The sequence below is a fragment of the Melanerpes formicivorus genome, unplaced genomic scaffold (assembly GCF_026170545.1).
Source record: "Melanerpes formicivorus ecotype bairdi unplaced genomic scaffold, bMelFor1.0.p_v2 SCAF_37, whole genome shotgun sequence".
NCBI lineage: Eukaryota > Metazoa > Chordata > Aves > Piciformes > Picidae > Melanerpes > Melanerpes formicivorus.
The window spans coordinates 3,366,850-3,385,973 of NW_027142389.1; the positions used below are offsets into that span (position 1 = coordinate 3,366,850).

Consider the following 19,124-nt stretch of genomic DNA (forward strand, 5'->3'; position numbering starts at 1 on the left):
CCCGGAAGCGCTTCGGCGGCGCCGGTCCTCCTTGCCGGCCCATCATGGCGGAGGGGGCCGGTGCGGGGCCGCGGCTGGCGGAGCTGCTGGCGGCGGGCCGGCGGCTGTGGGAGGAGGTGGAGAACGGCATCGAGCCGTCCTCGGGGGCCCCGGCCGTGCAAGAGAAGGTGCGGCAGGGGCTGGAGGCGCTGCAGCGAGCGGCTGCCATGGTGGCGCAGCTGGAGCTGTTCAGGTGAGTGGGGAGGAGGGACTGGGCCTGGCCCGGGGGGGAGCCCAGGGGGGCCCAAGGGAAGACCCAGCGAGGCCTTGCGAGGGTCCTGCGGGAGTTCTGCCGCCTCGGGGTGGCCAGGGAGCGCGCTGGGGTTGGCCGGGCCCGGGTGTAGCGGAGCAGGAACCGGAGCAGGAGGCTTCGTCTCTCCCCTCGCAGCGAGAACGAGGAGCTGGAGGAGATCGCCTCGGCCGACCTGAAATACCTGCTGCTGCCTGCCTTGCTGGGCTCCATGACGCTGAAGCAGGTCGACATGAGCCGGAGAATGGAGCACCTGGAGAGCGCTCGGGCCCATTTCTGGCGCTTCCTCAAGCTCTGCAGGAGCTACGGGCTGGGCAAATTCCACCTCCCCCCCGCTGCCGCCGACCCTCCAGGAGAGGCAGAGGCCGAGAGCCCGGCCCCCAGGGGCCCCGCTGCTGCCCAGCCCAACCTGGTGGCCTTGGCAATGAGCAGGCAAGCCAAAATCGAAAGGTAGGCTCTTGCTTTGTGGTGTTCAAAGGCTTCCAGGAGTCACTTTAAGAGAGGAGAGAACCTCAAGGCTGTGCTAGCAGGGACCCTCAGGGAGGAGGTGGTTCTCCTGATGCTGGAACACACTGGTCATGGAACTTTCATTTTAAGTTGCTGGATGGGCTTGGACAGAGGTGCACTTCCGACATTAGTTTCCAGTCCTTGAAGTAGAACTGCCCAGAAGTTCTCAGGGTTAGTGACAGAGGTGGTTCTTGCCACTGTCATGCTTTCAGTCACAGAATCCCAGCATGGGAGGGCTTGGAAAGCACCTCTGGAGTTCATCTAGTCCAACCACCCTGTTAAATCAACATCACTCACAGCAGATTGTCCAAGGTTATGTCCAGGCAGGTTTGACAACTCTCCAGAGCAGGAGACTCCCCATCCTCTCTGGGCAGCCTGCTCCAGGGCTCAGCACCCTCACAACAAAGAAGTTTTCCCTCCTGTTCAGGTGGAACCTGCTGGGCTCTGCTTTGTGTCTGTTGGCCCTTGTCCTGTTGTTGGGCACCACTGAAAACTATCTGCCCACATCCTCTTCCCCCCAGCTTTTAGATATTGATGAGCATTGAGCAGATCTCCTCTCAGTCTGCTCTTGTCCAGGTTAAACAGCCACAGGTCTCTCAACCTTTCCCCCTCACAGAGATGTTCCAAGCCCCTCAGCAGCTTTGTAGCCTCTGCTGGAGGCAGCAAGAGTGAAGGTTCTCTGTCTGTCTTGAAGTGGGGAGCCCAGAACTGGAACCAGTCCTCCAGATGTGGCCTCTGTAGGGCACAGTAGAGGGAGAGGAGACCTTCTCCTGACCTGCCAGCCACGTTCTCCTTAATGCATGCCAGGAGGCCATTGGCCTTCTTGGCCATGAGAGCTCATTGCTGGTTCCTGGTGAACTTGTCCACCAGAAGTCCCAGGTCCTTCTCTGGGGAGCTGCTTTTCAGCAACTCAGCCCTGCTCCTGTGCTGCTGCAGGGGCTTGTTCCTTGCCTGAGGCAGGACTCTACATTTGCCCTTGTGGAACTGGATGGAGCTCCCTTCCAGCCTGCCAAGTCAAGCAGTTGAAGGGGGGCTGGGGCAGGAGGGAGGTCTCCAGCATTTGAGTTTCAGGAAGCAGGAAATTGTCTCTTTCTTTCAGAAAAGCCTGTGCCTGGGCTGGGCTAGAGAAGGGTTGCTTAGTGGTCTCATTTTGTTCTCTTTGAGACAGACACAACCAGAAGAAGGAACTGGAGAACAGGCTGGCTTCCATGAGCAGCTGTGTGGAGAGTGGGCAAGCAGATGAGGATCAGACAAGGGAGTTTTACATACTCCAGATCCAGAAGTGGATCCACACCAGCCTGGAGGAAATTGAGAGTATTGACCAAGAGATGGTCATCTTGAGGAGCAGAGCAGCAGCAAAGCAGGTAAAAGGGGCCTGCTGCTGAGGAGGAATTTGGTGTTGAGGTCACCTACTTCTTATTCTGTGAATTCTTGCTGAACATTTAGCTCAATCAGGCTTTGGTCTGGTTCAGAGTGGACAGTGGGCTCATTCTTTGGTGAGTCACTCTCAACTGCTGCCACATGGTGTAGACAATCAGAGCTTGTGAAATCAGAGAGCCATAGGCTGATTTGGGTTGGAAGGCACCTTAGATAGCATCTAGTTCCAAGCCCCATGCTATGGGCAGGGTCACCTCCTGCTAGACCAGGTTGTCCAAGGCCCCATCCAAGCTGCCTTTGAGCACTTTTAGGCTTGTAGCCTCCACAGCTTCTCTGGGCAGCCTGTTGCAGTGCCTCACCACCCTCAGGGGGGAAAATGTCTTCCTGTGCTGAGGCACTGGATATCAGAACTGAAATGTGCTAAAGCTTTTCTCCACCTTGCTGCCTTCTGCCAGACCCTTAACCCTAAAGAAGCCTGTGCCTTTGGAAGTCCAAAGATGAGCCTTGTGATTTCTTTCACACCTACACTTCTGGTCTGCAACCTGTGCAGGTGTTGCAGAAAGAAACCCCCATGCTGCACCATACAGCCATGGAATGGTTTGGGCTGAAAGGGACCTCCAGAGGTCATCCAGCCCAACCCCTCTGCACTCAGCAGGGACACCCTCCCCTAGAGCAGCTTGCTCACAGCCTTGTTGAGCCTCACCTTGAGTATCTCTGTGGATGGGGCCTCAACCACCTCCCATGCAACCTGTTGCAGTGTTCCAGCACCCTCATGGTGCAGAACTTGTTCCTCACAGCCAGCTGCAATCTGCTCTGCTCTAACTTCAAACCCTCATCCTCTCTCTGGAGGTGTTTGTAAGTGATGAAAGCTGCTTGCAGACCTTCAGTTGCTGTGCAGAGCAGTGTTTCTGGGCTTCACACCACTCACCTCAAATGTCTGCCTAGAGACAAGGCCCCAGGGTGTGCTGAGCCAGCCCAGCTGGCTTGGTTTGTGTGGTTCCTGTTGGCACTGCAGAGCTCCTCTGGAGCGCCCTGGGTGATAGCATCGGGACGGATGAGCTCCACTTGCCTCAGAACTGCCCTCTGCTCCCTGCTTAAACTGAGCTATATTTCATGCTTTGATCTGAGCTGATCTGGTTTGGCTCTGTCAGCTGCAGCTTTGATCAGAGTGGGTGTGACAGAGGCACAAAGAGAAGTGATTTGTAGGCGCTCGCAGATGGAGCTGATGACTGAAACTGGATTGAGGCCGGAACTGGCCCTCTTGGGATGGCCCTCTGACAGCAGAGGCATTTCTCTTCTACCAGACCTTGAGTAACTTCTTTGGGGTGGGGAAGCAGAGAAAGGGGGATTCTCATCTCCAGGATGATCTTGTGACCACTGTTTGTCTCTTCAGTCTCCAGCACCACCTCATGGTACTGCTCGGCAAGCCAGGACTCCGCTGAAGCCCTTCATTCTCACCAGGAACGCTGCTCAGGCTAAGTATGTGCTGCTTGCTGCTTCTTCAGGCACAGCTCTGCTCTCACCTCAAGCCTGAGATCCACTTTCAAGTGCAGAAACCTCCAGACAGCCTGGCACACCAAGATGGCATCTGAGCAGAGGAGGAGGGGAATGTTTGATGCCTTCCCTGAACTTCCTTAGAGCCACAAAGCTGCTGAAGGCAGTGGAGCATCTCCCTGCTGAGGACAGGCTGAGGGAGCTGGGGCTTGGAGCAGAGGAGCCTGAGGGGTGACCTCATTCATGTTCATCAAGATGTGAAGGGCAGTGTCAGGAGGATGGAGCCAGGCTCTGCTCAGGGATGTCCAGTGGCAGGACAAGGCGCACTGGGGGCAAGCTGGAGCTGAGGAGGTTCCATGGGAACATAAGGGAAAACTTTCCCTGTGAGGGTGACAGAGCCCTGGAGCAGGCTGCCCACTGGCTGTGGTCTCCTTCTCTGAAGACATTCCCAGCCCACCTGGATGCATTCATGTGTGACCTGCTCCAGGTGATGCTACTCTGGCAGGGGGATTGGACTGGATGATCTCTGGAGGTCCCTTTCCAGTCCCTACCATTCTGTGGTTCCTCTGATTTCTTCTGTTACCAGCATGCTGCAGTGTCTTGGTTAATGCTGTTTGCTTCTCAGGGCAGCAGCAGAGGTCTCCTGAAGCAGATAGCACTGTACTTGTTTACAGGCCATGTGCTTGCTGCTTGGTAGGAGGGACAAGGCCTATCTGCCCCTGTCCTGGGGATTGTTCTTCACTGTTAGCACAAAGAGCCCAGAGTGAAAAGCACATCTGGTCTCTTAATCTCATGTGAAATCTGGAAGGTTTCAGTGAATCCAGATAAGTCATTTTGAAGGCTGGGAAGCTGTGATCAGACCAGAGAGTCATCAATCACAATGACAGAGTTTTTAGCTGTAAGCCTCTCCTTAGGGTTCCAAGACCTTAGTGCTCTGTGGCCCTGTCAGATTTTTGCAAGGAATAGGCAGCTAAAGCACTGAGTGGGATAGAGAACAGCTTCCTTGTCATGCTTTTGACATGATTTGCCTTGAGCTTTCTGTACAGCCAGGCTGTGCCTGTTGCAGTTCCCAGAGGTATTCTTAGCTGTGCTAGCCCAGAGTGTTTTCCTTTGGGCCACAGAGGTGATTGAAGGTCTTTGGGCTCAAACACTCCTGATGGAGTGGGTCCAGAGGACCACCATGGAAATGTTCAGGGAGTTGGAGCACCTCTGCTGTGAGGACAGGTGGAGGGAGCTGGGATTGTTCAGCCTGCAGGAGAGAAGGCTCCAGGGAGACCTAACAGCAGCCTGCCAGTCCCTGAAGGGGGCTACAAGAAGGCTGCAGAGGGACTGCTTGCAGAGGGACTGCTTGCAAAGGCCTGCAGGGACAGGATGAGGCACAGTGGCTTGAAATGAGAGGAGAGCAGATTTAGATTGGAAGTTAGGAACTAGTTCTGCACTGTGAGGGTGGTGCAACACTGGAGCAGGTTGCCCAGGGAGGTGGTTGAGGCTCCACCCCTGGAGCTACTCAAGGTCAGGCTCACCAAGGCTGTGAGCAGCCTGCTCTGGTGGAGAATCCCTGCTGAGTGCACAGGGTTGGGCTGGATGATGTTTGTAGTCCCTTCCAGCCCAAACCATTCTGTCATTGTCAGTACAGACTGGGTCACAGAGTAGTTGTGGGCATGGCTGGCTGTGTTCCTGCTCCCCTGTAAAGAGCCTTCTTTGCCTGTCTCTCCCTGCAGAGTGTTTGGAGCAGGGTACCCTGGGCTGCCCACTATGACTGTGGACGACTGGTACGAGCAGCGTGCAAAGCAAGGAGTTGTGTCTGCTCAGAGTGTGCCCCAGAGAGCACCAGGTATGGAGTGGGGAAGCAGGTTGGAGAATTTGAGGAATCCTTGAAGGGGAGGGTGAGTGGGGATGTGTTCAGGGTGTGAAGTACCCCCTGTGTGAGGAAGAAGAGCTGACTTGATGAGGCTGGGAGAAAACTGAACTCTGGGCTGCTCCTTGGCAAGTTTTGCTCTCTGGAGCAGCTCCTGACAGCTTGATTTGGGGTCTTCCACTATCCTCCACCCCTCACTCCAATTCTTGACCTCCAGCAGGTATAAATGATGAAGAGATGCAGAAGCAGCAGCAGGAGAAAAAAGAGGAGGAGGATGACGAGGAAGCGCTCCAGAAAGCTCGGAGCTGGGATGACTGGAAGGACACTCACCCAAGGGGCTATGGCAACCGGCAGAACATGGGCTGAGCCTCTTGCTGCAGGGCCTGGGAGTCCTCTAAGAGTTACCTGTGGCCTGGAGCTAGAGCAGTAAATAGACTGTACATACATGGAGGTGTCCCTGGTGGCTCTGGGAGGCGGCAGGGGCAGAGGAGTGAACGTGAGAGTTGCCTTTGGTTTGCATTAAAGGTCAGACCGAGCGCACTGGTCGTGTACGGTGATACCACAGAGCTCCTTCCTGTCAGGCAGGGCTCTTTGTGAGGGGCCAGGCTGCCTCTGCTCTGCCAGGCAGAGGGAAGCCTTGAAAGCAAAGTACCTGAACTCAGCAACTGCTCTTTGTATTGTGACTGGATGTATTTATTTCCTTTTCCTCTCTATTTTAAGCGACATAAAACCTCTCGTGCTGCCTAGCTCTTGTTGTGGAGATCCCTCCTTCTGCAGCCTGGCCTCCTCCAGAGCAGCTCTGGAGGGCTGGGTGCCAGCAGCCAGAGGAGTTGGGGGTGGGAAATAGGGAATGTCAGCTGGACAGCTCTTTCAGCTGAGGCTCCCCTGTGCTCGCACACACCTTGAACACTGGGCTGAGGTTTGGGGCCTTCACGGCCAGAAGGATGCTGAGGTGCTCGAGTGGGCCCAAAGCTGGGCAACACTGAGTGGTCTGGGGAGTGGCTGAGGGAACTGGGGTGGTGTAGCCTGGAGAAGAGGCGGCTGGGGGAGACTTTCTCACTCTCTGCAACTCCCTAAAGGGAGGTTGGAACCGGGGGGGGGTTCAGTCTCCTCCCAAGTAGCAACTGACAGGACAAGAGGAAATGGCTTCAAGTTGCATCAGGGGAGGTTTAGGTTGGACATTAGAAGAAACTTCTTGACTGAAAGGGTTTTCAGATACTGGAACAGGCTCCCCAGGGAGGTGGATGAATCCCCATTCCTAGAGGGGTTTAACAGACACAGGGATGGGGTGCCAAGGGACATGGTTTAGCACCAGGCTTGGCAGGGAATGGTTGGACTCAAGAATCTTGAAGGCCTTTTCCAACCAAATCCATTCTGTGATTCAGACACACCCGAGGGGCCAGCCAGGCTGCAGGAGGGCTTAGATGCTTTCTACAAAGCAATCTCAGCTCTTCTTGACTCTACCTCTGTGAATCTGTAGGCAGTGGTGCTGGGTCCTCTCTTCCAGATCCTGGGTCTCTACAACCTACCCCAGCAGACTATGAGGTGTTTTGGGTTCCAGACCACTCCTGTATAACATTATTTCACTTCACCACCACACAGTCAGGGTCACAGTGTTAGGGGTTAGCAGGGACCTGCCAGAGCAGGATCACCCAGGGCAGGCTGCACAGGAACACATCCAGGCAGGTTTTGAAAGTTTCCAGAGAAGGGGACTCCAGAAGCCCTCTGGGCAGCCTGCTGCAGTCCCACACCTGTACTGATCCCTCTCCTGTGTGACCTTTGCCAGCTCTTCCTAGAGAGTACTTCTGAAGAGATGCATGCTGCAAAGTAGCTCTGGCGAATCAGTTCCTGCAGACACCTACTCTTCCTTCAGCTGTTGGGCTGAAGCCTCATCCCAGGCTGCTTCTACTTCTGTGCTGCTTTTCTTTCCTTCTCATGTTTTTTCCCCTCAGTCTGCAGCCCAGCCTTCCCGGGCCAGCCTCCCCCGGTGCTGCTCTTCGGGGTGGGAGAGGAGGGGATGGTGCTGGACGCTGGGGCTGGTGGGCAGCGTTCCCTGCGGAGCAGCAGTGTCAGGGTGAGGGTTTGGGGCAGCTCTGGAGAGCAGTCACGCTGATAGAGCCTGGACAGTGGTTTGTGAAATAGCCAGAGCATGGACAGTACCATTCTGGGGGGAAGGTGTCACCGGCAGAGCCCCCAGCGGCGCCGGTCGCGGTGCCTCGCCGCAGAGCAGCAGCTGCCCTTCGCGACGGCAGCTCCTCGCCGCTCGGCATCCTCACCCTCCTCAGCTCCTCGTCCTCCCAAGGATCTTCAGCTCTCCTTGCTCTGCAGGCCGGGGAGGGGGCAGGCCTGCTCCCCTTTGCAGAGGGCGGTGTCCCTTGGCTCAGCTGGGTAAAGCAGCTGGATACACAGTCGGTCACCCTCTGCTATTGCCAAACTCGCCTCCTAACCTGCTGGACCAAGCTGCGGCGCGCGGCTCCTCCTCGCCACCATGAAAACAATCATTGCAGCCTGTTCCCAAAACCTCAGTGGTAAGAGATTTCCAAAGCCTCTTTGAATGGTTTCTGATGCTCTGGCAAGGAACTGGCCAGGCAAATTAGCATTGGTTGTCACTATTGTCTGTTTGCCTGAGACTGCTTAGGGGAAAGGGAGGTGTTGGGAGCAATTTGGGGTTAGCGGCACCAGAGGAAAACACAAAGAGTTGCTCAAGAGGGATGAAATGTCTGACAATGCACTCGGCAATGGTACCCCCACAGCACGCTCCAGAGTGCTGCAAACCCTCCTTGGTCTTTCCTCACTGCCCTGGGAGGTGCAGTCCCAATCTCTGGGCTCGAAGAGGCTCCTGTCGCTGCGGACAGGGCTGGCAGCGGAGCCCTGCAGGGGTTTCTCCCCCTTCGATCTGCGGCCTGCACGTTCGTGGAAGGTTTGGAGGGGGGGAGAGAAAAGGCAGCTAAAAAAAAGCTACTGTTTGGGAGGCACAAATTGTTGGGCAGAACTCTGCAGCTTCCCTGGGAAAAGGAAAAAAAAAAAAAGAAGTAGGGGTTTGGGAAGCTAACAGCAGGGCTGCAGGGGGGGCTGAGCATGTGGGGATCCCTGGCTGGGTGTGTGGGGTGGGCAGGAGGGATGGCTGAAGGCATGGGGGAGAGGGAGGACAGGTCTTCAGTGCTGGTGCTGGCCCTACTGTTGAGTTTATTTCAGTTGTCCCATTCAGGACTTGAACCTCAACCAGATACCCAAACCAGGGCTTAGTGGTTGTGCTCTGACCTGAGGGTCCCCATCCCGGGGAGCCGTGGGGACAGGGCTGCTCCTGTCTCACCCCGAGCACCTCTCTCTGGCCAGCACACTGATTTGGGGGTTTTGTCCCCAGGAAGACAAGGCTTTGTGGCTGAAGAGCTGGCTTAGCTTGCTGTGCTTGTGGCAGTGGCTGTAGGGGTGGTCTCAGCGGCTGCAGACCTTTGGTCAGGAGCGGTGTACGGGTGGGACTGGCACTATGGGCCTGTTCTGGGGAGGAGAGATGGGGCTGTGAGTGGAGTTTGGATCCTGGCACCCAGCCTGGGGTGGTTAATGGTTCACTAAGGTCAGCTGGATGGAAGGGGGTGGTGGGGGGAGTGGAGAGGCTGTGGGCTGCTGGACTGTCCCTCGTGGGAGGCAGTGCTCAGCAGGGACAGCTACCCTTGGCCACCCTGCTTGGCCCCATGCCACTGTCCTTGACTCCTGCTGGTGGGCAGACACAACACCAGCTGAGAAAGGCTTGAATTCTCCCTGAGCCTTGCCAAAGAGGGCATGGGAAAGGTCCTGGCCCTCAGGGAGCTCAGCATGGCATGCGATGTGATGCTGTGCTTGGATCCATTGATGCACCCAAGCTTGGATCAGAGCTGGCTCCAGAGCAGCCTCGGGTTGCCCAGGGTCTCCTGGCATGGTCCTGAGTGTTCTGAGGATGAGCATCCCCCCATGCACCGCTTCTGAGCAGTGCTGGTTCAGTGGTTGTACTTGATCATCCTAAAGATCTCCTCCAACCAAAACGCTTCTGTGATCCTCCCCTGTGCCCCAGCCCTGGCAGCCATGGGTACCCCCAGCCTGGGACCTTTCAGGGACAGCACTTGCACAACCTTTGCTGGCCTTGGGCTGGGTGCTGTGTCCCCTGTCCCTCCCCACAGGCAGCCGTGGCAGCGTCCAGGCAGCCCTGCGCACCCTGCTCGCGGTGCCCTGGCCCTCGCAGAAGGACATCCGCTCCTGGCTCCAGCTCCTCTCCGTCCTGCAGTGGGTGCTCAGCTTCCTGCTGCTGGGTGAGTAGGGGGCTCTGGGGGGTCCCGGTGGGGCAGGTGCATGCCCACTCACCCCCACTCCCTGGCTCCCACAGGAACCGTCAGCCTGGTGGTCCTCATCTACCTGCTGTTCACCAGCTTCTGGCCCATCCCTGTGCTCTACCTGGCCTGGGTCATCTTTGACTGGGACACGCCGGAGAACGGTGAGGATGAGCAGAGCCTTCTCTTCCTCCAGCTTTGCTGCAGGCTTGGGGGTGGGATCTGCTCTCTCTCCAGGTCCATCACAGCATGGCAAATGGGGAGCACCACATCCCAGCCGCTCTTCCCCGCTTCTTCTCCAGCATCCTGGGGAGAAGAGGGGTGCAGCAGGTCCCGCTGCCCGCTGCGGTGGGCATCATCCCCTGTGGTCCCTCCTGGTTTGCAGGTGGCAGGAGGCTGCCATGCCTGCGGCAGTGGTCTGTGTGGAGGCACTTTCGGGATTATTTCCCCGTGAAGGTAGGATGTGGGGAGCTGGAGGGGATGCTCATGCAGGCTGTGGCGGTGCCACACGGGTCACACCACCCTTCTGTGCCCACAGCTTGTGAAGACACATGACCTGTCCCCCAGCCACAACTACATCATTGGCTGCCACCCCCACGGCATCCTCTGCGTCGGTGCCTTCTGCAACTTCATCACAGGCTCAACAGGCTTCAACGAGCTGTTCCCCGGCATCCGCTGCTTCCTCACCACCCTGGCCGGCAACTTCCGCCTGCCCATCTTCAGGGAGTACTTGATGAGTGGGGGTGAGCTTCTGTGGGCAGCTGCCTCCCTCCCTGCTCTCATGGGCAGCCCTGCAGTCATGGCTGGAGTTGAGTGGGTACCCCAGAGATGCACCCACTGCCTGCCCTGCTCCTGCCCACCTCTGCCTGCCCCATTCCTGCCCACTTCTGCCTGCTGCCATGAAGGGGCAGAGCCTGGAGGGGGCAGGGGGCCTCCAGGGGGTCCCTGGCCCCATCTGTGAGAAACTCATGACTGACAGTCTCTGTGCTCCCCAGGAGTGAGCAGCGCAGGGATGGTGCTCTGCCTGCGCCCGGCTTGAACTCCACCCTCCCCCTTCCTGCACTTTGCCTGCACCCTGCCCATGCCCTGCCCGCACCTTGTCAGCACCCTGCGCGTGCATTGCCCTCACCCAGCTCGCAGGCCTGGCAGCGCCGGGGGCGTCTGCCCCTTCCCGGTGGCTGTCGCACAGCAGGGGGCGCCCTTGCACAGTCCCACCGCGGTCCCACCAGCCGCGGTCCCTTGTGGGGTCCCGCGCGGGGTCCTGGCTCCCTGGGTGCTGCACGGGCAGGCAGTCCCACGGCACCAGTGGTCCGTTCTGCCGCAGGCCTGTGCCCGGTGACCCGCCGCGCCATCGGGTACCTGCTGTCCCAGAACGGCTGCGGCAACGCCGTGGCCATCGTGATCGGCGGCGCGGCCGAGTCGCTCTCCTGCAGCCCCGGCGTCACTACGCTCATCCTGAAGAACCGCAAGGGCTTCGTCCGCATGGCTCTGCGCCATGGGTGGGTCACGGGCACCACCGCTACCGTGAGGGTCCAGAGCGGTCCCGGTGCCCCAGCACCACCCACCGTGTCCCCTCCACAGGGCCCACCTCGTCCCGTCCTTCTCCTTTGGGGAGAACGACCTCTTCCGCCAAGTGGTGTTCGAGGAGGGCAGCTGGATGAGGAGCATCCAGCAGCGCTTTCAGAAGATGATGGGCTTTGCTCCCTGCTTCTTCTACGGCCGGGGCCTCACCTCTGACCAGTCCTGGGGCTTCCTCCCCTTCGCCAGACCCATCACCACTGTGGGTGAGCATCTCCCAAGGGGCAGAGGGGACCCTCAAAAGGTGGAGGGGGACACTTCACAATGGGTGATGTTGGAAGGCAACACTCAGCTCCTATCCCTGCCGAGCCGAGCCACGAGCCTGACCTCCCTCCCCTCCCGGCAGTTGGGGAGCCGGTGACGGTGCCCATGATCCCGAACCCGAGCCGTGAGACGGTGGACAAGTACCACGAGCTGTACATCCGCTCCCTGGTCAAGCTCTTCAACGAGAACAAGACCAAGTACGGGCTGCAGGAGACCGACAAGCTGCACATCCTCTGAGCGCAGCCGGCGCCGGCAGCCGGATCCTGGCTCGCAAGGGCAGCTGGCACTTGAGGGCGGGGATCTGAGCCGGCACAGCCCGAGGGTCACACAGGGCACGGTCCCCGCTCCCAGCCCTCCACTCCTCCAGCCAAAAGCCCTGAGTGGAAGGTGGGAGGAGAGGAGGAAGTGAGGGGAAGGGGAGACTGGGGAAGGGTTCCCCTTGAGAGGGGTTTGGAGGGGCTGTGGGCGACACAGCTGTCCCTAAAGGGGAAGCTGGTGTGAGGCTGGGGGCCAGCGATGGGCACAGTCCCCCCAAGATGACCAGGAGCTGAGGAAGGGGGTGTCACATGAGTTGGGGATGAGATGGGCTCTCTGAGGTGGCATCCCAATGGTGAGTGGGACTAAGCTGGGGAGGCGTCCCCCCTGGGGTGGAGGGAGGGCACTGCTGGATGTGGGGACCTGTGGAAATAGCTTCAGCTGGGACTGTGTGGCCCTGGGCAAGGGGCAGGTGCTGTCTGGCCCCAGATGAGCCTTTTCTGCTGCCTCTGTACACAATACAGCTTTCCACACCCCCTGCTGCCTGTGTGTGAATGCCTGTGTGCAGGACTGGTGGCACCATGGCTGTACCCCTGCACTCACAGCATGGGTAGATGTCCCTGCCACCTACCCGTGTGCCTTCCCTAGCAGCCCCTTCTCTGAGGCTGGGGCCATGCTTGGGGAGAACCCTTGCACTGCTCAGGTGCAACCAAGCAGCTCCTGGCTCCACCTGGGCCACATCAGATATAACGGGACAGCAGCTGCTCCTGCTGGGTTAAGTGGGCTGAGGTGAGATATCTTCTCCTCTCTCTGATTTCAGCTTAGTGGTGAGTGAGGGGCTCTCTGGGTACTGCCTGGTGGAATGGGGATGGGATGTGGCATCTTTGAAACCCTCTCTCTCCCTGGGGGATGTGGCAGTGTGTGGCTGGTGCCATGGCTGGGAGGTGATACAACGATGCTGCTCTGGGCATCCCTCCCCTGAGCATGTGCTGGCAGGACTCAAGGGGGGTGGGCAGCCCCTCCCAGGTCTCTGTGGGGTGGGGACAGCTCTGTCCCATCCCTGCCCAGGCTGTGGTGGGAGAGTCCATAGTGCTGATAACCATCTCTGGTCTGCTGCTCTCTGTGCAGGCACTTGGTCAAACAAAGGGCTGGGTAAACATTTGGGAAGCAAACACCCATAAAGGCAGATTCCCAAGGACTCTCCCGTCACCACGGGTGTCACTGCTCCAGTTCCTCGCTCCTCACCTGCCCCAGTGCTGCTGTTGTAGTGGCTGATGCCTTTTCTCTGCTCTCAAATGCTTCCTGGAGCAAGGACCTGGGGCATCTCATTCCCCTTCCTTCTGCTGTGGAGAGAAACAAGCCCGAGAGTAGAGAAAGGGGGAGGGCCTTTATTGGGTGACAGGCAGCAAGTGCACTGTGCCATGTCCCTCCCTGCCTCTCCCAAGGGACATCTTCGAGGGCCTTTAACCAGGTATGTGGGGAGCCCAGTGTTAGCTCCAGACGCAGGCTAGTCCCCATACTGCTGTCAAGCAGACTGAAAGGGCTGTGTGCAGCCAGGAAGGAACCAGTGTCAGGAAGGAACCAGTGTCACTAAGGAACCAGTGTCACTTCTCTTTAGTGACCTGTCATCCCCACATCTGCCCCCAGCAGTGCCCCAGGCTGGGACACCAGCTTGCCTCCCCAAAATGGCTTTCTCAGCACCCTTCCCATTCTCATGGGTGCCTGGTGCCTGTCCTGTCAACTTCCTCCCACAGCATTGCAGGGCAGGGCTGGGACAAGCCCAATGTCCACCGGCCCTCTGCCCTGTGGTCTCTGCCCCACAGAAGCTGTGCAAGGACAGGTCAGGTTTGGGGACCTGGGGGTGCCAGGGTGCCCCCACGGAGTCCAGAGGGGCTGTGACTCATGGAGACTAGAGATGAGGTTACTGGAACCCCCTCTGGCCCCTCAGCATCAGCCTCTGCTGTGCGCTGTCCCTGTCCCTCGGGTGTCGCTAGCAGCGTGGCTGCTCCCCATGAGGTTGTCCATGGAGGGGGACACCAAGGAAAGGTCACTCGCGGGCACGGGCCGGAGGCGCCGGAGCGGCCCCCGGCGTAGCCGCCCCCGGAACTTGTCCCCAGCCATGAAGTACAGGATGGGGTCGAGGCAGCTGTTGATGCTGGCCAGGGGCCGAGTGATCTTGTAGGTGAAGTTGATGATGTTGAGGGTCCGGCAGTCGGCTTGGAAGTAGCGGGAGGTGTAGTAGAGGGTGCGGGTGACGTGGAAGGGCACGAAGCAGAGGGCGAAGACGGTGAGCACGACGACGATCATCTTGATGGAGCGCTGCTTGTAGGAGGGCATGCGGGGGCTGGGGCTGGAGACGCTGGGCTTGCAGAGCCTCTTGGCCATCAGGCAGTAGCACACGACGATCACCAGGAAGGGCAGCCCGAAGAGCAGGGCCATGACGGACGAGCTGTAGTGCACATAGTGGTCAAAATCCTGGGGCTTGGTGGTGTCGTGGCACAGGGTGCTGTTGCCCTTGGAGCTGGTGGTGACGAAGATGAGGTTGGGGATGAGGCAGATGGTGACGACGAGCCAGACGGCCACGCAGACGATGCGGGCCTGCTTGGTCTTCACCCACTTCAGGGAGCGGATGGGGTGGCAGATGCCCATGTAGCGGTGGACGCTGATGCAGGTGAGGAAGAGGATGCTGCTGTAGAGGTTGGCGTAGAAGAGGAAGCGCACGATCTTGCAGAACCAGGTCCCGAAGGGCCAGTTGTTGCGGTCGGCGTAATAGTAGACCAGGGTGGGCAGGGAGAGGACGTAGAGCGTGTCAGAGACGGCCAGGTTGAACATGTAGGTGGTGGTGGCGTTCCAGGGCCTCATTTTGGAGATGAACATCCACAGGGCCCAGGAATTGAGGGGCAGCCCCACCACGAAGACGATGCTGTAGGAGATGGGCAGCAGGATGAACTTGAACTCCTCGTCGAAGACGCACTTCGCCTCCACCACCGCCGTGGTGTTTCCTCCCAGCCAGGGAGCCGAGGTTGGTGTCCACAGGGCAACTGGGAACGTCCTCACTGAAGAAGTGGCCATGTTCTCCAAGCCAGATCTAGGGGAGCAGTTAATAAAAGCACATGAGTCGTCATTGTCGGGCACAAAGCGTGGAAGGGAGCCAGAGATGCCAGATTCCCCCCGCTCCCCCCCTCCCCCAGCAGCTCCAGCCACTTTGATGGTTCTCTGGTTTTTCTCAGCTGGCGCTTGGGGCTTTGCGTGGGGGCCGGGGGGAGGCTTGACAAATCCTCCCCTTCGCAGCCCCCGCAACGACACCCATTAATCAGCCCTTTGAGGAGCAGGCAGTGACACCCGCGCCGAGCCGAGCCGGGAAGCGTGCCTGGGACAGAGGACAGCGCCGGCCCCGCCGGCCAGCAGCCCCACGGCGCTCCGAACAATGAGACCTTGATGAGCAACAGCAGCCCCCGGCCGCTGCCAGCGCAGCCTCTTGGAAGCTGCCTCAGCCTAATTGGCACCATCCTGACAATGCTGCTCGTCCCAGAGGACGCTTTGACAGAAGAAAGGCGGGAGGAGAAGAAAGGCTTGTCTGGGGGAATATTATGGCCTGGAGAAATCCTTGGGGAGCTGTTAAAGGAGCCTTTGGGAGAGAGCATCTCTGGACAGTGAGGGGCCTCCAGCTGCTGGGTATTCTCCGTAGGAGAGGGGTGAGCTAATCCCTATGGAGAGGAGCTAGCTGAGTTGGAGCCAAGGCCCTGCTCAAGACGGTGCAAGGCGAGGAGGACATTTCCCCTCTCGCAGGGTTGGTATCAAAGGTTGGGATCAGCATCCTGCTGGCACGTGAGGGAGAGCTGCCAAAGGGTTGTGTTCACCTCTCAGGATGTCTGAAGTTCAGAGGCCACTCCTACAGGGGGAAGAAGCAGCTACTGCTTCATGGTGTCCAGCAAGGGACCAGCAAAAGCTGCCCATGCCTTGGTCCCTCCAATGCCCACCACCATGCCTGGTGAAGCAGTATTGGAGCAACTGCTCTTGCTGACAAGGACAGATGCTTGCATGAGTAACCTGGGGGCAGGGGCATCTGCCATGCTGCCAGCTGAGATGAAAGTGAAGCCATAAAGATATCTGATGGAGGGTACACTGCTGTGTCTCCAGTTTCTGTCGGTACAGAGCTCATCCAGGAGGTTCTGGATACTGGAATGGAGGAGGGCTCAGGGAGCTGAGTGTTAGCAGGATGCTGGTGTCAGCAGTATGAGGTGGAAGGTTGTGTTCTCATAGGTTCCTTCATCGACTGGTCCCTTCATCATCATCATCCTCCTGTTGTCCTCTTGCCTTGGCCAGATGTGCAGCCTGACAGCTTCTTGTGGCAGGTATTAGCAGGAGCATCCTACAGGATGTATCCATGAGGTCAGCTGAGCTCACCCTGCAGAGCCTCTCCTGGAGAGACATCCCTGTGTTTACAGAGATGATCATAAATGAAGCAGCAGGCAGATGGGCAGGCAGGTGGCTGCAGGACCAGCTCCTCCACACCTCCACACTGCCTGTTTGAGTTCTGGGCTGAGCCACAGCTTTAGGCTGACATCAACCGCCCTGCAGTGTCTGCCCACTGCAGCAGCCTGGCTTTATTACAGGGATGAGTTCAGAGAGCAAGAGGCAGATCCTGATCAAACATTAACAGTGTGAAGAACTTGACCTGTCATCCTAGAACCAAAAACCAGCTGGTAGGGAAACCTGAGCCTCCGAGCGACGGTCCCGTGGGGTGCTGTGCTGGCCATGCTGGTCCCAGCCCAGGAGCTGCATCTCCCCAAGCAGTGATGCTGCTGAGGATGTGAAGCACCAGGAGATTTGTTCCTCTCTTCCATCCTCTGAGTGCAAGTGAGCATGAAGCTTTGAGCCCGACCAGACCGGAGATGCTGCACGGTTCAGTGACCAAAGCCAATGCCCATGACATGAGTCAACAAACAACTGAGATAAGAAGAAGTCAGCAAATCAGAAGTAATAACCTGGTGTGAGAGATGCATGAGGAAGAAGCCAGAGCAGCTGTGTGGGGCCAGGTTACTGGGAGCAGGGCACAGGCACACAGCTTTGGGCAGCTGATAAAGCCTGAGTGTGGGCAGTGCTCAGCAGCATGGTTTAACCATTCTTGAGCTTCCTTTGGGGAAAACCACCCAAAACCAAAAGAGAACATTGCAAAAGAAGATGACACTTGGAAAGCTTTATCTCAACAGCTTTCCTGCTTCATCTTACTCACAATCAAAATCAGTGCTTGCAATCACAGATTCCCATGCGGCCATCCTGAGGACACATTACCACCAGGCTGGTTCCTACTCCCCTCTGAAATCCCCAGCACGGCTTTCACTGGCTACAGCCTCTCCAGTGTGGACCTGAAGGGTGGAGGAAGGTCTGTCTGCAGCTATGGTGAGGTCTGAGCCAAGCACTGGGGCTGACTGCTGCAGCAGGAGCTGAAGGCACTGCAGGGAGGGGACATGGAGCTGGGGAGGTGATGCTCGCTCCTGTCCTGCCAGTTTTGTGGATGCACAAGGGATGTGGTGCTGGGGAATCCCTTGCCCTTGGCAGACACCTGGGATGGTGCCAGTGAGCTGGTGCCCAGGAAGTGGTGAGGGGCTCTTCATGGCCATCCACCCATGGAAAGGGGCAGGGGCCAGCCAGGGGACAGTGTACTAATGGGCACATGCTGCCCTTGGCTCTTTGCCACGGCTCTGCCCTGGCTCCTGGTCCTGTGGCTGTGTCCAGCCTGAACCCATCCTTTGGCCCCTGGGGATGTGCTGTCCTGAGGGGTAGCTGGTGACCACCCCTAGCCCAGGGTCTCCCAGCAGCTGGCCAAGGCTTCCTGCCCTGGGGATTTCTGGGGATGTTGGAAAGACACCAATGAAATGAATGAGTTGTGCAGTGCCACTGAAAGCAGACTCTGCCCCAGAGCCAAAGTCCTGCCTGCTGGCAGGGTGGAATGGGCGGTCAGGGATCCAGGGATCCTGGTGTAGCAGGCAGGAGCTTTGGAGAAGGGGGCAGGAGAGTGGATTTTGGAGGAGAGGGAGGAGACACTGAGGGACAGGGTACTGGGTGAGCCTGGGACAAGGTGCCTCTTGGTGCGTGGGGGGAAACAGGGCTTTGCTTCTCACCCTAAGCTCTTGGAAATTGCAAAACAAGGAGAAATTATGCAAAACATCCTGTAGAAGGACCCTTGTCCCTAATCACCACGTGGCACACGCAGCCAAAGCCCCAGCACAAGGGAAGTGTGACCCAATTTCTTCTTGATCCTTCCCTTTGACTGCAAGAGCAGCCAAAGCACGGGCTGCCTGCACTGCCCAGGCACTGCTGCCTCCTCCCCAGGGATACCACAGGGTTGGTGCTTCCCTCCATGGCCCCTGCTCTGAGGTGCCCCCACTTTGCAGTGAGGTGGCAGGTGAGAGTTTGCTTTCACCCTTGGGTAGGCTGTCCCTGCCCCTCCACCCACCTGGGGAAGGACAGGAGCCTATAGGTCAGCTTCACCCTGTGAGGATATGGTTATCTGGGGGATGGAGAGGAGTTGGCCACACTGGGAAGGATGGAGGCCCTCAATGATGGAAGAAGGCAGTGGCATGTGAGGGAGGAGGATGCACGGTGGGATTTGAGCATGGTGGAAGAAGGGGGAGAACCGGCTGACCCCCGCCCCACACCCATCCAGCCCTGGGGATCCCACCTCCATCCCTTGAGGGGCCAAAGCTGCTCCCCACAAGGCTGCCCAGAGCCCGGCTGGGTGTGCATGGCCGTGGCAGGGCCATCCCAGCTTCTGCTCTCCACCGAGGATGGTCTGCCCTGGCTCACCTGAGGTCCCGGGCTGCGGCGGCTCTCAGGAGCAGGGCAGCCGTGAGGAGCGCCCCGCAGCGCTGGGGGCCATGCTGGAGGGGCTGCCCCGTGCCGTGCCCTGCCGTGTGCCCGCTCTCCCACTGCTCGGAGCAAAGTGCCCGGGAGAGGCAGGGCTGGAGGCGGGCAGAGGCGGAGGCAGGAGTGTCCCTGCCCCAGGGGCTGCCCGCAGGGCTCAGCCCTGCTGCTCTCCCGTCTGTCACCCTCGAGGACTTCGGGCCAGCTACAACCCCTGCAGCAGACCCCTAGGCATGGGGGCTTCACCCATGGGGTCACAACCCTCTCCCCTGATGGCTGAGGACCTCTGGCCACGGGGACTGCTGCCCCTCACTGATGGAGACCATGGTCCCTC

General features: G+C 58.5%; 3 protein-coding genes across 4 annotated transcripts; 2 read left to right on the forward strand and 1 right to left on the reverse strand.

The window, feature by feature from the left end:
• Window positions 1–6,271, forward strand: IGBP1 (immunoglobulin binding protein 1). Of its 2 annotated transcripts, none has more exons than XM_068157613.1 (6): window positions 1–232; window positions 428–739; window positions 1,965–2,160; window positions 3,567–3,652; window positions 5,389–5,501; window positions 5,746–6,271. In XM_068157613.1, the coding sequence occupies exons 1-6, from the start codon at window positions 45–47 to the stop codon at window positions 5,889–5,891; spliced, it is 1,041 nt and encodes a 346-aa protein (XP_068013714.1). In that variant the 5' UTR covers window positions 1–44; the 3' UTR covers window positions 5,892–6,271. The 2 variants fall into 2 exon arrangements, with proteins under 2 accessions (XP_068013714.1, XP_068013713.1); XM_068157612.1 differs by having other exon boundaries at window positions 2–232; window positions 5,743–6,271.
• A 1,595-nt stretch (window positions 6,272–7,866) lies between these two features.
• On the forward strand, window positions 7,867–12,461 carry LOC137450743 (diacylglycerol O-acyltransferase 2-like). The gene is made up of 8 exons (XM_068157614.1): window positions 7,867–8,053; window positions 9,680–9,808; window positions 9,883–9,990; window positions 10,212–10,282; window positions 10,365–10,569; window positions 11,151–11,325; window positions 11,408–11,610; window positions 11,751–12,461. The coding sequence occupies exons 1-8, from the start codon at window positions 8,014–8,016 to the stop codon at window positions 11,903–11,905; spliced, it is 1,086 nt and encodes a 361-aa protein (XP_068013715.1). The 5' UTR covers window positions 7,867–8,013; the 3' UTR covers window positions 11,906–12,461.
• An 830-nt stretch (window positions 12,462–13,291) lies between these two features.
• Window positions 13,292–18,850, reverse strand: P2RY4 (pyrimidinergic receptor P2Y4). Its single transcript, XM_068157489.1, has 2 exons — window positions 18,734–18,850; window positions 13,292–15,011 (listed from the first exon to the last, which is right to left on the reverse strand). The coding sequence occupies exon 2, from the start codon at window positions 14,993–14,995 to the stop codon at window positions 13,874–13,876; it is 1,122 nt and encodes a 373-aa protein (XP_068013590.1). The 5' UTR covers window positions 14,996–15,011; window positions 18,734–18,850; the 3' UTR covers window positions 13,292–13,873.
• Window positions 18,851–19,124: the final 274 nt, after the last annotated feature.

Bases quoted from the DNA above. Each gene is read 5' to 3' on its own strand.
- P2RY4 (XM_068157489.1), bottom strand. From the start codon at position 14,995: ATGGCCACTTCTTCAGTGAGGACGTTCCCAGTTGCCCTGTGGACACCA.
- LOC137450743 (XM_068157614.1), top strand. From the start codon at position 8,014: ATGAAAACAATCATTGCAGCCTGTTCCCAAAACCTCAGTG. The intron at 9,809-9,882 runs GTGAGTAGGGGG...TGGCTCCCACAG, and splicing joins GCTCAGCTTCCTGCTGCTGG to GAACCGTCAGCCTGGTGGTC. The intron at 10,283-10,364 runs GTAGGATGTGGG...CTGTGCCCACAG, and splicing joins GGGATTATTTCCCCGTGAAG to CTTGTGAAGACACATGACCT.
- IGBP1 (XM_068157612.1), top strand. From the start codon at position 45: ATGGCGGAGGGGGCCGGTGCGGGGCCGCGGCTGGCGGAGCTGCTGGCG. The intron at 2,161-3,566 runs GTAAAAGGGGCC...TTGTCTCTTCAG, and splicing joins GCAGAGCAGCAGCAAAGCAG to TCTCCAGCACCACCTCATGG. The intron at 3,653-5,388 runs GTATGTGCTGCT...CTCTCCCTGCAG, and splicing joins AGGAACGCTGCTCAGGCTAA to AGTGTTTGGAGCAGGGTACC.